Raw genomic sequence first — 19,150 nt, 5'->3', positions numbered from 1 at the left:
TCTGGTCAACGCCGGTACGGCATACTCCAATCCCCAAGAACTGGTGTCTTCGCTGAATGCACTGTTCTACCGCGGCTCCTTTCTCCAGTAGCGCGAGTCAACGATTTCGGAGACAATGGGGACTATCTACTCGCTCCACGGTTTGTTCGTGCCCCTGGGAACTTGGATTGCGAATTTGATCCTTGGTGCTTTCAGTTAGGGCGTCTGGTGGAAGTGTACTTCGCAAGGATTGATTGTATTGTGTCGTTGATTTTATGCTTTTGTTCTAATACGCTGTTTTGTGTTTATAGAACGTGCCGATACTTATTTACATACCGCATGGTCGTTGGAAGATTGATGTAACTATTGTTGGATATACAGGGTGAACATTATAAAGCGTTACAGACGAATATCTCCAAAAATATCGATTATACGCAAAAATGTTTCAGATGAAAATTGTTCTTGTTGAAAGATGAACACTCCAAGGTAAGGAGAAGGTCACCTTGACTTTTTTAAATGGAAAGACCTACTTTCTGTATCATGAATCGATAGACTATCGAATTCTGAATAAAAATGTATTAACATCCACATGTCCTAAATCTAATAGTTAACGAGATATTATCGAAAGAATTTTCTTTCTTCTTTGGATAATATCTCGTTAACTATTACGTTTAGGACACATGAAGGTCAACACTTTTATACTCAGAATTTGATATTCTATCGATCTATGGCATAAAAAAGGACAGTCCATTTAAAAAAAGAAAGTTGACCTTCACCTCACCTTGGAGTGTCCACCGGAAAAAATAAAAATCTCACCAAATGATATCCCCCTCGGCACTGAACAACTTTCATCTGAAACATTTTTACCTATAATCGATATTTTTGGAGATATTCGTCTGTAACGCTTTATAATGTTCACCCTGTATATTATGATGAATAGAAAGAATATTGCCTGATTCTATTGTAATAAACATTTTTCATTTTCCTGTACAATTTAAATACAGTGGACAGGTATTATAGAAATTTCTTTTCATGCTCACAGCGTCTGCCAACAGTTATTTGCATTTTAAATAGCCATCAAAAACTTGTTAGAAATTTTATTGGTCCACTATAATGAACAAGAAGAGTCAGAGGAAAAATTAAATGGACACCTTTAAAAAACATTTTTAAAATTGAACTCGAGTTTTTTTGAGTTCTAATTTTTAAAAAGTTATTAAATTTTTATGCATGTCCATTTAATTATGTCCACGACTGTACATACTAATTCACGTATTATACAGCCACCAGAAGTTAGAAATTGTTACGACTCCAGTCTGGCGAACAAGAGGATAATCTACTTGCACCGTTACGAATTTCTTCGTGGTGTGCAGAGCCGCCATCGGTCTTTGAAATCGGAAGTCCACCGCCACGTTTCCAGCCGCGATGGATACCTCAAAATATGGCGGAAGTGGTTGACAAATAGCACCCCACGAATGGCGCGAAGTGGATGCATGTATCGTCGAGCTCTACTACTTCCTCACTGGCGCGGCGAAGTAGTACGAGTCAACGATTTCCGACGGCCAGACGTAGGTATCCATGCCGAGAGCTTTATGCACCGCAATTACGGTCAATTCGACGAATCCTCTCTCATGCCAGACTACTTCCTCAACCATCTGTCATCGTTCATCTTTGCGAAGAAACGCTTTGGAACGCACGCGAACAGAAAACTCAAGGCAAACACGCCGAGCACCATTTGTCGGCGTGGACAAAGCTCGGGAAGTGGCCCGGGAACCTAATCGATCTTGGCGATTGTCGTGAAATATTTATTCTGAGGGAAATCAGGTGCTGACATCACTTATTATTTATTGGAGGGTGAATTTTTCATAATGATCTTGTGGAAGTATTATACTGGACAATTTATTTTAAATTTATCCTGGTACCTTATTGGAATGACGATTTTAATGAAACATTTTTAGGGTTCGTTTTGAGATTGTATTGCAGTTGATATTTTATTTTAATTTTACCCTGGTGCCCTATTGGAATGACGATTTTAATGAAATATTTTTAAGGTTCGTTTTGAGATTGTATTGCAGTTGACATTTTATTTTAATTTTACTCTGGTGCCCTATTGGAATGACGATTTTAATGAAATATTTTTAGGGTTCGTTTTGAGATTGTATTGCAGTTGACATTTTATTTTAAATTTATCCTGGTACCTTATTAGAATGACGATTTTAATGAAATATTTTTAGGGTTCGTTTTGAGATGGTATTGCAGTTGACATTTTATTTTAATTTTACCCTGCTGCCCTATTGGAATGACGATTTTAATGAAACATTTTTAGGGTTCGTTTTGAGATGGTATTGCAGTTGATATTTTATTTTAATTTTACCCTGGTGCCCTATTGAATGACGATTTTAATGAAACATTTTTAAGGTTCGTTTTGAGATTGTATTGCAGTTGACATTTTATTTTAAATTTATCCTGGTACCTTATTGGAATGACGATTTTAATGAAATATTTTTAAGGTTCGTTTTGAGATTGTATTGCAGTTGACATTTTATTTTAAATTTATCCTGGTACCTTATTGGAATGACGATTTTAATGAAATATTTTTAAGGTTCGTTTTGAGATTGTATTGCAGTTGACATTTTATTTTAATTTTACCCTGGTGCCCTATCGGAATGACGATTTTAATGAAATATTTTTAAGGTTCGTTTTGAGATTGTATTGCAGTTGACATTTTATTTTAATTTTACTCTGGTGCCCTATTGAATGACGATTTTAATGAAACATTTTTAGAGTTCGTTTTGAGATGGTATTGCAGTTGACATTTTATTTTAATTTTACCATGGTACTCTGTCGGAATGGCAATTATAATGAAACGTTTTTAAGACTCGTTCCGATTTAAAATAAATTCGTATTGACTCAAAATAAAAATTTAAATAGATTCAGAATTAAAATTAAAATACATAGAATGCAAACAGACTTTAAATAAAAATTAAAATAGATGAAAATGAAAGTAGACTTGAGGTACATATTGCTTAAAAATTAAATCAATGTAAAAGGCTGACGTTGAAATTAATTAACAAAGAACACAATTACAGTCTGTCGGATCTAAACGAGCAAAAGTGGTGAGCAGAGTGTTGTTTAGTTACCGAAGCGCCAGTTTCGTGACTTCCGCGGGCATATGAATAATCGATCGACTCGGGACGCGTTTCTGTTCGAAACGGCCTTAGAAAAGAGGGCGAAGAACGCAGAGTAGCTGTGCTGCGCACACCATCGACGATTGAATATATGAATGAACACCGCTCTGCGACAGATGCATTATGGTTACGTTGCCGCGGAAACTGTCTCCTATACAGCGGAACAAACTGCTCACGATGCAACACGTGCACCTTTGTCGGATGGACGGTTCCCTGCTGGACGGAAGTCGCAGAATAAGTTTCCTAGATAGTAGAAACCTGTCCATACTGTTCGAACGAATAGTTGAAGCGTCAGCCGAAATGCCAGTTTTGCAACCAGGCTATCAATCCTTACATGGAAATCATTTTTCGAAGGAATTTCCCACTATTGACAATTTTAAAAATTCATGAATGCTGCAGCCACGTGAACTGTTGGCTACAAAAATTTTTTTATAGTTTACAGATACTATAAATAAATTCTTCAAAAATTATTTTCATAGAAAAGATACTGCAAACATGTAAAACTTTTTTCTTAGAAATTTGGAAGATTCATGGATACTGCAAATATGTAAAACTTTCTTCATAGAAATTTGGAGAATTCATAGACACTACAAATATGTAAAATTTTTTTCATAGAAATTTAGAAAATTCATAGATACTGCAAATATGTAAAACCTTTTTCATAGAAATTTGGAAGATTCATGGATACTGCAAATATGTAAAACTTTGTTCATAGAAATTTGGAAAATTCATAGATACTGCAAATATGTAAAACCTTTTTCATAGAAATTTGGAAAATTCATAGATACTGCAAATATGTAAAACCTTCTTCATTTTGGAAAATTCATAGAAACTGCATATATAAATAGACTATCCACTAAAAAAGATTTTAACTATATGAAAGTATATAAAAGTATATAAACATAAGAATTTTAAAAATTCATCGATACTGCAAAGACTAAACACTAAAAAAAAAGGTTTAATTCATAAATGCCACAAGCATGTAACCTGCGTGATGAAACTTACTGAACACATAGACAATAGTATGCAGTTTACTATGTATGTATTAATTTTCCAATAAAAAATTACTGTGTCGAAGAAAAAAATTGTCAAAGCTCACTAAAAGATTTTTCCTTCGGTAATGAGCGGTATTAAATGATTGCGAAATGCGATTCGCGAGTAGGGAAGCCCCGGTACTCTTCCACGAGAACATAAATGATGCTATTCAACACGGTTCATTTCCCCATAGACACAGTGCTAATGCGGATAAGCAGTAGCGAGCAGTTTCAAAGCGCCGTGCGGCCGAATTTCATTCGGTCGCATTTAAATACGAACAACCGGGAAAGTTTAATCAGTCCAAGCGTATTTTGCACGAGCGCCAGAGCGATTCCGGATTGAACGAACTTTGTTCGAGACACAAGGCCGGAAGAGAAAGCCCGCCGATGGAAGTTCCGACGTGCACGCGACTGCCGGACAATTACGACTGCGTCTATGTACGCCGTTGTTTTGGCGACCGATATTTATTCGATCGAATTCTGCGATTCTCCCCTGTTGCGTCGCTATAAAATTGTTAGTCGACGTAGAGTCAAACACGTTCGCTATTAGGTTCTTAAACAAGTGTACAATATAATGACTATCCCATCAAGAAGAATGTTCTCCAAGGAAAAGAATTATCCTACCACCTACCTTTGGTATAAAATTCACCCTACCCTTTTAAAACCCAGCTGAATGAGTTTTACTGGTATTTCAATGGGACTTGGAGAATCCATAGACAAAAGTATGTAGTTTAAGATGTATATACTCATTTTTCGATAAAAAATTTTTCCTTCGAAAGAAAAATTGTCAAAGCTCCCCTTTTTATTCCATTGTTAAACTTTGTCAATGTATAATTTTCTTAGATATAAAGGCGTATTTTCAATTTTTCTTATTACTACTAAAAAGACTCGGGTTCTTCGGCCTAATTTTTAAAAAGAGTTATTAGTTCTCAAAGGGTGTCCGCTTAACCCCTTGCCCTACGATTTATTTTACGGTTTCAGTGATTAGAACGTTTTTGTATAATAGATCGTAGTTTCCTAAAAAAGGAGAAAGAGTATTGATACAAATTGTATACCTATATGTTCTCCAATAGTTGTATACTAACAAAACCAAAATAGAATTTTATTTCGGTTTAAAGGAAATCTGTTCAGAATCTTCATCACGAGTCGGCCACGATATTGTAAGGCAAGCGGTTAATATTGTCATCGACCGTAAATAAAAATCGAACAGGGACGAACAACGAAACAATCGACTGGTAGAACTTACCGGGTGCAAAATTGACTGGTTTCTCCTTGAATTCCAAACAGTCTCTGTAAAACATGCCCAGCTTGTCGAACACGCCGACCATGTGACCCGTCTTGTTCGCCAGCAGCTCTGTAACATCAGGAAAAAAAGAAGAGAGAAATAAAGAGGAACAGCATTTCCAGCCGGAGAGTCTGGGAATCGAGGTTGAAACTTTAACCGTGCTGCGATTCTCTCTGCGAGAGTAAATGGGAGAGCTGTATCATTTCAACCGAGTCCGTCAAAAATATTTTCCGTCCCCGGAAACATTCGAGCCCGTCACGGCCGGGAGTAAATCACGGATTCATGCCGCTATAAAAAGATCGACGGGCAGAACTCGAGTGCTCGACGTATATATATACAGGGTGAGTCACCAAACGTTACCACCTCAAATATCTTTGTTGTTTCTAAAGATACGTAAAATATGGTAAGGACAAAGTTGAATGGTACAATGGGGCTGACACGATGCAAAAAAAAAAATTTTGTTTTTATGTCATTTTTTCAGAGATATGAAGGTGACCTTCATTTTTTTAAATGGAATGAGGTATTTTTTAATACATCAATCGATGCAGCTGGACATTCGTTATAATAAAGTACTAACCTATGTATGTCGAAAAGTTATTAGTTCAGGAGATATTTCAATTTAAATAACTCTAAAACACCATTACTGTCGTACTACGACGTCAGTGTTTACTTACTTATGTAACGTCTTATCACGACAGTAATGGTGTTTTAGAGTTATTTAAATTGAAATATCTCCTGAACTAATAACTTTTCGACATACATAGGTTAGTACTTTATTATAACGAATGTCCAGCTGCATCGATTGATGTATTAAAAAATACCTCATTCCATTTAAAAAAATGAAGGTCACCTTCATATCTCTGAAAAAATGACATAAAAACAAAATTTTTTTTTTGCATCGTGTCAGCCCCATTGTACCATTCAACTTTGTCCTTACCATATTTTACGTATCTTTAGAAACAACAAAGATATTTGAGGTGGTAACGTTTGGTGACTCACCCTGTATATATATATAGACCCAACCCTCTCCATTCACCGCCTCGAAATGGCAAAGGTTCCGTTTCGACGACGCGTTAAGGAACGATCGAACTGCTAGCTAGAGGTCCTAGAGATATAGATTTGATTCTGATTTGGATTCCGAGCACGAGAAGCTGTTGCTATTAAAATACCGACCAGGCGATTTCACTCGGTGGGGTTTATTATTTCATTGCGGAAGGTACGATGACGGGGGAATTGAAAAGGGAGAGACTGAGAGCGATGATACTTTAGTTGGAATTTTGAGGGTGTTTTAGTAATGATTGTTCTGGAGGATTTTGTCTGGGGAGGGTGAAAATAAAAACTTTTGATTTGGAGATTTTCTAGTTGGGATTTCTCAATGTTATATTAACGATTTTAAGGGAATTTTATAATCTTGCGACAGCGAAAAATAGAAATTCATGGTTCAGAAAGGAGAGAAATGGGCGATGATTTTTCAGTGGAATTTTTAAGTATTCTATTCATTATGGTTTGATTGCAATTTTACAGTCTTGCGACGATGAAGATAAAAGTTTGTGGTATGATTTAAAGGGAGGTGGAGGGGGACGGTTTTACAGTGCAATTCTCGAGTGTTCTATTCATGATTGTTTCATTGGAATTTTATAGTCTCGCGACAGCGAAAATAAAAGTTTGTGGTGTTCTCTCCGCTATCGTTTTATCGGTTTTTTTACAGTATAGCGACAGGGAAAAAATGAGGGGGGAAAAAAGGAATGATTTAATCCTTTTATATGAAGGTGTTAAATAATTCTCTAAAACCACACAAGCTTCACATGATTCGTGCATTATTAATTTGTACTATTTTTGAAGACATCCAAAGCCGTTCAAACCTTCAGAACATCCCTTTACAGCCACGACCCAAAGCACCCTAAAATACGGAGGACGTCAAAGATCGCCTCGATGTTGCCTGTCGCCACTGAATTATACATGCGAGCCGTGACGTCACCGTTGATTGCATTAAACGTTAATTCGTTTTATGGTCTCGGGAGCGAAGAACGTCGCGATAAAGCGAGCTCCGCCGTGGACGGTAACATCGATTTTCAATCTATGTGGCCACACGAGCCCCTTAAAGAGTATTAGGCGTACTTTCGCCTCGTCCTTTCAGATCGGAGACCTCTTTGACGATCGAAAAAGGACCGGATTTCAAGTCCTCCTATAGCATCATCGTTGGATCCTTCGAGCAACCATAGAGACTCGAAATCCAACGAAAAAGTTCAATCTTCTTACACTTTGCAACTCGAACCGAGTTCAACAAAAATTGATATAAAACTTTTCCGAACATGGAATACACCAGACTTTGCATATTTAACGAATGTTTTGAATCCTGTTTTATCCAAATGTATACTTATAAAAATCATTATTGAATTACATTGAGTCATTGAGTGAAATAATCTGAAGAAACATATTTATTGAAAGCAGAACAAGATATTTAATAATGTAAAATAAAAATTGTTCGTACCAATCGCAAGTTGTAGGAACCAAATAGGAATTTATTTGTTGAACGCTATATGTTGTTGAATGTTATACAAAAACGTGGGTCAAGACGAATTTAGTCATATGTAACGCAATGACTTCGAAGATCACACAAGGTCACCCTGACCAAAAATGTAAATGTAAAATAGACTTTTTAAAAAATTTGTTTTTAAATCATGCATTGTCATCCAGTTCTGAGCCATGTAACCGATTTCAAGTATCTAGCTCATCAGGAAGTTAGTTTAAAATCAATTGCAAAATTTGCCACCGAACAAACAAACAAACAAACAAGAAAGCGAGCTAATAAAAACTTGGTAAAAATTGACATGGGTGATCATGTTGCTGGTAAAATATACTGTAAACTTTTCCTCTTCCATTTGTTGAGAATACTACCGTATACGAAAAGAACACTCAAGTCACCGCGGACACCCTGTAGTGTCCCACGATTGACACGAAGGGTGTCTGTTTGGCACCTAGATCCTCAGTCCAGTAATAAAAGAGAGAAAAAGGGAGAAAGAGACGCTGGAAGTCGAGGACGTCCCACGGGAGGTCAGCAAAGGCCTCACGGAAGGCTGGATCGGCCACTTGGCCTGTGCTCGCACTATAAATATTTCATGTTAATCGATATACGTGCACGCGGAAGTGTGTCATGCACGTTGTCCTATGACTCGACACAATGCTCCACATACGGACCACCCCCCTCGCTCCCCCATCGTTCTCCTACCACGAGGAAACTTCCTAATTGCATAGAACCTCGTCGCTAACATTTTAATGACCTTGAGACCTACAAGGGGCCGACGTACTGAACGATTTTGCTTTCGATTCGCTTTGAAAGTTTTTGCCGGTGAACTTTCGAGTGCAGTGCTCTGCGAAATAAATATTGTCCGTGTGTAGGGAGATTAGTTGAAAATGTTGTCAATTTTAATATGTCGATTTTTTATAGTCCTTTACAAGCAATTAGAAATTGTTTACGGTAATTCAATGGATTACCTCTCGAAATTATCTGATCTTTATCCGTAACATAATACCTTAAATTAGATATAATTAAATAAAATAGTACCTCTCTCTCTCTCTCTCTCTCTCTAATTAAATGATCAACACTAAACCTATACAATGGTCAGAAAATACAAAGGTCAAATGACCCATTTTAGATTTTTTATTTGAGAATTATTGAAATTGTAAAGGTGTTTTCATGGGAATTCATGGAATATTTTTTTCGACTCTAGCATATATTATAGTAAATAAAAATCGCACAAAATGTAAATAATTTAATCTTGTTATTTTTATAATGCTATACACATCAGTCACTTTTGACGGTCAGAGTAGATTTAATGTTAAATAAAATATAATACCTCTAATTGAATGATTGAATCAAATAATTCCGTCAATTAAAGGATACAATAAAACAATACTTTAAACTTCATGATCAAATAATTAAATAACACCTTAAATTCAATAATTAAATAATAGAACAACAAAAGTTTGTTGTCCGTACTACATTATGTGTTACATAAATTTGCCAATTTACCGATGGATGACCGACAGTATATGGAATCGTATTTCATTGAATACATTGGTGATATTGTTGATATTTTGTGGAGGATTGATTTAAATGGAACACCCAGTATACATGTATACACAGTAACGATGGAGCGCACGGAACGTTTTTAAATGTTGAATAAAAGTCCGGCCAGGAACGTCAGAGCGGAACGAGTTTGGCAGCGCTTTCAGATTCGCGGTGATTTAGCACTTCGCACTGCCGCGATAAATTCGGCGATCTCTTACTCCGGACTGGTTTCGGATGGTTTGAGCGTGTTCCATGTCCCAGTGAATGTACCGTGGTCAACGAAGAGCTGGCATATTTTTTGGGAAATGTACTTCTCTAAAAAATGGCTACTCTTTCGATGAAACAACGATACACCTAGGCCAGAGAGAAGCCTGGTCGTGTTTTTCGCAATGTATTTTAAAAATAGCAACACATTCTGAAAAATAAAAGTACATTTAGTTCAGATAAAAATCCAAACTGTTCTCACAACGAATTTATCTAAAAAAAAAAAAATGGTACCACTTTAAATAAAGCAATAATTCATTTAAATTGAAAAAAGTGTAACTGTATTTTTCATAATGGAGCTTTTTAAAAATAATTAGTTTTTAGCTGTTCAAACTGCACTTGGTCAATTTACAAGCGCCCGAAAAAAATTGTTACACGAAAGAATCTGGTTCCACGTGAACGAAATAAACAGCCAGAACAGAAAGAAAATCCTCAAAGGGAAAGTTGCGGTGAAGGGTGGAGACAGACGAGAAAAATTGAAAGACACACAGGGAAGACGAGATCAGAGGATGCAGAAGACGAATAAGAGCGAAAATAAAAACAAAGAGAGCGCCGTCCCGAGGTTTACAACAAAAGCTGGACAGCTCTGTGCGAAATTTCAAGTTTCCATTTAAACAGAGCCGCGGGGGTGGACGTGGGGGGATTAACGAAGAAGGGGAACAGAAGGGAAAGAATCAACCACGGCGGACTTCCGGCGGCGCGGCACGGTCCGGTCGTCGAATCGCCACGTCGGTTTCGCGAAACTCGCCTCGGAATGCTCTATACTCCGCAAAACCAGCCTGCAGATAGCGGTTTCGACCCATTTCGCGCATCCGGCGGCTCTATTCGCGCACGAGCTTCCATCTGTTCTTCCCTTGTTCCGCGTTCCCGGTTTCGCTGGACGACAGTGGGCCTGGACACTCTGTTTAGCGCCGTCCCGCGACGAGGTAGCGTTGTCGAACGAAAACATTAATACAGCTCTAATAACTGAACAACTTACTATACAACCCCTGGCAAGAAGTACTCGATCACATTTCAAAATCGCATAATTTTCTTCAAATCGAACCAAACGAATTTACAGTTTTTGAACGAACATTCGGAATTGCAGAAGAAAGTAAAAGTCAGTTTTTTCAACGTTTTTATCGGAGCTTGTAACTAAACTGTAATCAATGTGATTTGTAGATCCATGTCAATTTTATTACAGTGCGCAAGACTACTGGGGGGGGGGAGAGACACAGGGTCCTCGAGGTCGAAAACTCAGTATTCGACTCCCCAGAGTACCCCCAAATGACGTGCCAAAATATCATTAAACTACAATTAATGTTATTGGCGCACTGGTTCGATCAATTGGAAAAATAAGCAAGTTTTTGCAAAATATTACATGAAATTCAATTCGACGTTTCGGTCTCAGTTCAGACCATTTTCAAGAATAGAAAAATTTCCGTATTGCGTCTGTAAGAATCAATCAAAACATTTTAAATTGTTAGGTGAACGTATTTTCACACAAGCAGAAGTAGAAATGTGTAAAACTCACATGCTTATAAAAAGTGTTAATTTAGATTATTAAAGGTTACGGAACAACGTGTTGGTTCCATGCTGGTGACATGTGGACTGAGTAAACCGTGAAGATTTGAAATGAAAACGAATCGAAGACCGAATTGAGACTGAATTGAGACCGAAACGTCGACTTGAATTTCATGTAATATTTTGCAAAAACTTGCTTATTTCTCCAATTGATCGAACCAGTGCGCCAATAACATTAATTGTAGTTTAAACAATTGTCGATCGAGATCCAGAGAACTCTTAAAATTTCATTAAATTCGGAATTCTTTCCAGGAAGACGCCCTTTTTTCGACCTGGCGACTGGACTACTAAACTAAAGAAATAATAAATCTCAAATCTGGAAACATTGACATCAAAAGAATTCCATTCAAATCCCAAATAAACTGGTAACCCATACTGCGAGGAACAATCTTGCATATCGGTCAGGAGTCGTTCTGGGAGGGCATAAATAATTCCTCGAGGACACGGTTCGCCGGTATCTTCCAGAAACGTAGAAACGTGGGCTCGTCCGTGAATGCAATTTTAATTCCCGCAGTAAAGGAAGCGGGGGTGAGGTGCGGAGGGTGTACAGGGGTCGATTTAGCCCTGTTCCTAAATGCGATAGGCCAGCAGTCTAGGCTCGGTCCCGGCCTCAGTTCCGGGCAACTGCAACTGCAACTGTTGCGTTCGATCGCGATCATCCAACGGAATCCCATTGCCGCGGTAAATCGGAGGCACCGATGCGGGCTCGAATAATCGGCGAATCGGACTGATTGATTAAACACGGGCCACGGACGCTCCCTATTGAACGGTTCGCTCGTCACGCCTGCCGATCGATCGATCGAGAGGACGACTCTCGATAGATCATTGATAGCTATGCCTCCGACCGTGTGCGATCGAAAGAGAAAAAGACAGAGAGAGGGATCCTCTCTCCTTTGTTCTACAAAGTCTCTCGCTTCGCGCCAGTTTGATTGGTTTTGCTGTTGCATTCTTTTCGAGCGCAGCCGCTTCGAAACCGTTGATTCGTGCATCTGGGTAATTTATTTGCTTGTTTGGCTTTTGGACCGTCGCACACTTGCGTGGACAATGGCTAAAAACATAAAAATCAACTTGGTACTTCAAATCTTCGTAAAAGTGTTCCTAGATATCTATTGTGAAGTTGAATAATGATGTTTAAATCAATAAACAAATATTAACTGTGCATTGATATTTCACACCTGCAAGTGAATAGTTCATGTTAAAATTCATTTATCAATCGAAGAGCGGATTAATGCTCTAAACAATCATTAATTAAATCAATATTATATCTGACTGCTATTTTCCGTGTGTAACCAGAAATTGTTGCCTTTTTCCTATGTAATCCAGTACATTTGAACGAGAAAATGCCAAAAATCCAAATTTCCATCCTAGGAAATTAGTGGTTCACAAGGTATGATTGTTTAAAGTTGAGCGATTTAAGTATGTGGTGAGTGTGGAGCAGCTAGGTAGTTTTCCATTTAGTTTCGCCAGTTGCATGCAAATCGCGGACACAACAGCAAATTTTTGACAAGCCCTGACCAAGGCCCGTTGAAACGCGCCACTGACGTAACAGGACGCGTATTATTTCATCGTAACATCGCGCTAATATGGAAAGACATAATGGCCAAGCAGTAAATGCGTTCCGTGGGAACCGGCGCAACGAAACTCGGAACGGTTAGGTTCGTTATTAAATGCCATGCCTTCTGCTGCATACTTTTAACCCCTTCCATCTCTCTCCTTCTTCTTCTTCTCTTCTTCTTCTCTTCGGTCTAATCTTCATTCAGCCGTTTCCAACGTTGACTTTCTTCGCCAGGGCTAATTAGCGGAATGTCATCCGAACGGCCACGCAATTAAGGCGTCACGCGCGGCCAGAAATTACCGCTTATCTGATCGGAACCGCAGAAAAGCCGAGCAGTAAATGCGATCCTGATGGCCGAGTCGCAAACCTAAGCCCCTCTTTGCGAAATCGCCGAGACCTTGCCAGGCGGATTATTTTTTTCCGCAGGCGAGACGCCATGCGCCACCTTGAACAATTTTCTTAATTGTTCGCCGGTGTGCACGCGCGACTTTCAGTATAGTATAAAATGCTGGGAGATTTACGCGATTAAGAACGTTGTGTGTCGAGGTTGCTGCTGAAATTATTTTCTTTTGTCGCCATTGAAATTATTCGAGTATCGATTAGGGTGGTTGACGAAGTTGGATGGCATTTCTTAACCCAGAGATGAATTGCGTAGAAATAAATTAGACAAAAATAAATTGGGCGAAATAAACATTTTCTGTTTCAATTACAAGAGCGGCGGGAGCCAAATAAAAGGACTTTTTTTAACCATTTTAAAACGATCTACTGTAAATAATTAACAAATTTGGAGTAGCCGTCAAAAATTAATAATAAACAAATCTACGAGTTAACAACCCTCCAAAAAATCAATACAGAAAATTGGTTTTCCTGGGCCAAATTAAATAATACAAATATCAAATCTGTTCCCTGACTTTTTATTAAATTTACTATAAATAATCCGAAAATGAGATGCCCATAAAAAATTTCTAAATTATTTCCATAAAACATTGGATCGTAAGAGATTCATGTCCCCGCCGTCTAAGGGTTCACAACCCTCCAAATTCAATGATAAAAATATGAAATCTGTTCCTTGACTCTTTATTAAAACTATAAATAATTCAAAACTTAAGATGCCCATAGAAAGTTGCTAAATTATGTCCACAAGACGACGATTCAGACTGGACCCATCTCACCATCGAAAGGTTAACAACCCTCCCGAAAAATCATTACAGAAAATTGCTTCCCCTGATGAAACGGTAAAAACGCGAAGCTTGCGAGAGTAATACAATAGTCGCACACCACCAGGAAATTCCGAAGCTTAGTTTCGACGGTTTCCGATGGAAAAACATTATCGTCCGTCTTGAATCCCAACAGAGAGATATCCGAGCAGTTCCCCGTTCCCCGTGATTAAATCTTGGAGTGCGTGGAATGGTTTCATATGCACGGTCGAATCTATGTATATACATAACCGTAGAAGACCGGGTTTTAAAATTCTCGACCATCCCGCGACGCCGTTCCGCGAGGTTTTAAAACATTGCGATATCACTCGGCAAACGGGGGTGAAACGGAGGTGGTTGGGGGAAGAAGATGGCGGAGAAGGGTAGAGCAGGTTTAACAGCGCAGTTCCAACCCTGCTAACGGGTCGAAACGGGCCAAGAAAAAACCGGAGTAACATCAACCCCCTCCTTACACGGCCATTACCATGAAATATACACCGACCCGAAGAGCTTCAACCCTTTATTTCCCAGCAGTACCATCCTCAAAATTTTTGCATCGCTGTACAGAAGCCTCTGCATGGGGTCATTCGTGACCCGCTATGAAAAACCCCTTCTAGAATAAAATATTCTTTTACAAGACATTAACCATTTCATGCTGTATATGTATAGGGTTGTCAAGAAAGTAATTTCGGAATTTTAAGGTAAAATAAAACCGAATTTCTTTATTCAAGCGATGAACTTTAATCGATAAAATATTTTCTTATTTATTCTTTGTGGCAAAAGATCGTCGAACAAAAGGGAAAATATCTTATTCATTAAGGTTCATTGCTTGAATGTAAAATTGGAAATTAAAAAATACCGAAATTACTTTCTTGCCAACCCCATATTTTAAATAATAACAGAAGAACTGCATACTTTAATTTTACCACTACCTTCGTTGTTTCATACAAATTACAATTACAAATTTTTATAACAATGTATGCTCGAATGACGAAATTTATTAAATAATTTCTAATGGGAGCATCCTTGTGTAATTTCAATAATTGTGAAACAAGACTCCTGTAGATCCCAATAGAGTTTACTTGAAACTTAATTTTTAATGAGCCGTGCGCCCTTCGCACGTCTAACCAGACCGTGTTAATTACACTGATGGGCTGACAAGATTGCCTTCGTAGCCCGCGATATTCCAGGCAAACCGAGTAGCCAGGTCGTTCGGTCAAAGTGCATCGATTATAAGGAAACTCCAGTGAAATTAGCTCTCCAGTGACCCGTCGCGCGGACGATCTACACTCTACACCGTCGATGCGCATTGTTCAGAGGCATCGATAGCCGGTTTCGCGAATCCTGACCGGCTGTCATCTCGCAAATTGTTCTGACGCGTGTCCGATCGAAGTCAAGGAACTGCTCGACACCGTGGCGGATCTCCTCTGTTGTCCGGTGTTTGTTGACGCGCGAACGTTATTGGTGGGACACGCTGCTTGTTAGCACTGCATAGTATCGATTCAATGGCAGGCCTCGCAATGACAATCGGCTTCGATCCGGCACGCCTCGAGCTCTCCAGCTGCAATTTGCGAGCAATTGCATACGCCTGCAATATTCAGACGCAAATCCGACGAACGAGACGAAACCGAGCGTCTGGGACGGCGATTGGACTGATTAACCCTGTGGCTCTTGTTTGCACGGGTCGAGAGTGACCCGCGAACGATTTCTTTAAACACTGACTACCCTTGGCAATTTAGGTCTTGCAGAAATTTTTGTGGAATTTAAACATATTAATCTTATTCATTTGAATTAACCCTCGTCTGTCCCTTATTTCAGAAACTCAATCTGTCCATCGGTGTCAGATTGACACAGTGATAAAAGATCGAGGAAATAACAAGGTAAACAGTTATTTTTCGGTGTTTTTCTATTGGAATTGATGAGTTAACAATTTCCATTTCAGGTTATTCGGTTATGTGTTTCCCATTAAAAAGATTAAAGCTACGAAGTTGCGGACAACATTGCCTGCTAAAGACAGAACAGTATAACTTATTTCGGGAAAATAAGGGTTAAATTAAATTTATAAGCCAAGAACACATGCGTGGGAGAGATCCAAAGCTATGTGAACACTGGAGTAATGCGAATGGCGGGTCCCAGTGCTCACCCTTCTTCGATCCAGGTCACAATTTTGAATTCTGGGACTGCTAGGTTTTTTTAGTGGGTATAAGCCTGGTACATTTGAGAGTACCGTGTCGAGAGCCCCATATTTTACCCCCGACCGTCATCTTTAGGGGGGATGTTACTGCGTCAATGCATTTTTTCCTAACAGTCGTTAAACTTAAAAAAAGGGGTTAAATTAAAACTAATTTTTAATGATTTTTCGGATTGATGCAATTTTTAGAACAAGGCTATGTACAGGGTGACATGGTATGACGTGTAAAAACTATTACAGCGTGATTGTACATCTTAGGATCAGCGAGGATCTGTAAAAAAAATTTTGTGCCAAATTGATCGTGACAGACTTTTCCAAGCTCAAATTATCTTCTACTCATCGAGAGGAACAAACTTCTCAGAGTAAACATCGGTAAAAAATGAATCGTTCTCTTGAAAATTGACGATAAAATACAAATAACATATGAACTTATTTGATTAAAAATTTTATTACAACATAACGTAATATCGCTGATCCGGAAGTATAACGACGCAACTGCAAAAATTGAAGATTCAGTTTAATTCTTCTATGAGAGTAGTTTATAGACATTGTGGGTTATTATTGCAACTTTCAAAAGTTATTTCAATTTATAAAATAATAAATACCAGCCTCGATTTACATTATGTCGAATTACAAACATCTAGTAAATGCATTTTCGAGTCCGCCAACACAATAAAGTCAATTTCACAAAATTTTACAGTTGCGTCATTATACTTGCGGAGCAGCGCCATAATAGATCAATTCTGAATCCCAATTCTGATAAAATCCGTTTAAGATCGAATAAAATTCGGTAATGTATTAAGCGACGATTTTACACCCCGTTAATATGGCACAAAAATTATTTTTTCTGCTCCCTCCGCTGAACGAGAAAAATTCCTCGAAGACATCTGTTAATTAGACTATGGAGTTCGCCGAGCAGTCGAGTTATTCGTGGTTAATCCACCGCGCTGCAGAAGAGGGGGGATTTTAAATAGGATTCGCAGCGACGCCGGAAGTTTCGTTTACGATCGCGGGTAACTTCCGGGGAAGCGCCATAAATTCGCGTTATCGAAAGTTCCGTAGCAGAACGCGAGAAAAGGGACGATAAAAAGACAAGCGCACTCGCACTGGAGCAATAACTATCCTGCTCGAGAGAAAAGAGAATAAACGTGTTAGCTGTGAATGAGAATCGACGACTCTGAAAATGGAGGATGCAGTAGTGCAAGGGAGATGCAGTGAGAGGTGCAACCGGAGGCCGTTTCTGTGTAACCCTCGGACAATGAAGAGAACTCTAATTAGCCTGACGCTGCAGTTCGATGGTCCTTGAAACTCACCTCGTCCCGGTCGAGTCTTAATAGTTTGCAACAATAAATTCTTCGAATTACCGCGGGAAATTGCCCTGCCCACAGTCTCGCTTTCGTGTCGCCTTCCACCGCGAAAATAATGACAGTCGAATCCGCTAACGACTCGCAATTCGTTCTGCCATTCTTGTGGATGTTCATTTTCGAAAAACAATTTTAAAAAAATGTGTGTAAATCCTTGGCTGTGAATCGTAAAATTCTTACATTGCCAATGGTGTTCGATAGATTTTTTCAATAAGTTTAAAATTAAAAACAATCCTGTTTTCTAGAATTACAGAAAATTTTCATTTTGGTGTAATGATTTGAAAAATTGTAAAAGAGGGTTCTCTCGTATTTTTGGGAGTTTCCCTGGGATCAGTCACCTGCATAGGTGAACCAGTTGTACCATGGACACACCTGAGCACATGTAGCTTGCCTAATGCGGTCGCCGCAGTAAAAAAACGACAACAGCCGCTGCAATTTCCGACGCGGATCTTAATGCCTGCAAATATCCTGAGCACGACACACGGTGGCGACGTTGCGCGTCCCAATTTTACCGCAAGCCGTCCTGTGCCAGGACGAGGCTGCGCCTCGCATAACTTACGTGTGCATTGCTCGCGAATCCGTCGCACGGAAAATCAGGGGAATTGAAGGAAATTGTTACGCATACTGTCTTTCTTGTGCAACAATCTCTAACTTGGAAAGTCTACTAAATATGTGTGTCACTAATTCCTTTCAGAAAGGAATAAAATTTCCATTAGAAAATGCATAGGCTTCCGGTAGATATCAATTTTATTTTTCTTCTGGGAAATAATGAGCAACGAAGAAATTCGAATCATAGCCACGAAATAAATTTCAGCACAAGTGGTTAACTAATTAAATATTTTATTTGAAATAGTTTCACTATTTTGCATTTTATCTGTCCATGATCATCACGAATACATCTTCCACATGATTTTTAAACACTAAAAATTTAACACACTTCTAGTTAAGATCCCATAAAATTATTTTTTTCAATTCCTTAAAAATATTTTCACTGTTTTCCATTCTATCTGTCCATGTTCATCACGAATACATAAATCAGTAGTCCAGTAATTAATTTTATGTTCCATATGATTTTTAAACACTAAAAATTTAACACACTTCTAGTTAAGATCCTATAAACTTATTTTTTTCAATTCCTTCAAAATATTTTCACTGTTTCGCATTCTATCTGTCCATGTTCATCACGAATGCATAAACCAGTCCAGTAATTAACTTTAAACATTAATATGATTAATATAAATTTATGTAAATAGTTAAATTAATATAAATTTAACATTAAACATTGCATGATGTTTAAACAGACTATACAACTAGTTAACATCGTACATCATTTTTTCGATTTCCTTAAATATTTACACTGTTTTGCATTTTATCTATCCATATTGATCATGAATGCATATACCAGTAGGTAGTCTAGCAATTAACTTTATATTCCACATGATTTTTAAAACAGTGTAAAAAC

At 38.3% G+C, this 19,150-nt stretch overlaps 1 protein-coding gene across 4 annotated transcripts in view; it reads right to left on the bottom strand.

Moving 5' to 3' along the window:
- Nucleotides 1–19,150, bottom strand: part of LOC143210826 (neprilysin-1) — a 181,130-nt gene that overhangs the window by 121,862 nt on the left and 40,118 nt on the right. For 3 of the 4 annotated variants that reach the window (XM_076428039.1, XM_076428040.1, XM_076428038.1), the window contains exon 5: nucleotides 5,445–5,552. The exons of the other annotated variant lie outside the window; for it this stretch is intronic. In XM_076428039.1, the coding sequence (XP_076284154.1) occupies nucleotides 5,445–5,552 (108 nt within the window). The remainder of the gene's footprint in view (nucleotides 1–5,444; nucleotides 5,553–19,150) is intronic. 4 annotated transcript variants of the gene reach the window in all.

Source organism: Lasioglossum baleicum, chromosome 7 (genome assembly GCF_051020765.1).
Source record: "Lasioglossum baleicum chromosome 7, iyLasBale1, whole genome shotgun sequence".
In the NCBI taxonomy this organism is placed as follows: domain Eukaryota; kingdom Metazoa; phylum Arthropoda; class Insecta; order Hymenoptera; family Halictidae; genus Lasioglossum; species Lasioglossum baleicum.
Note: the sequence above shows the minus strand (reverse complement) of the source record. Positions and strands in the feature narration are given on the sequence as shown.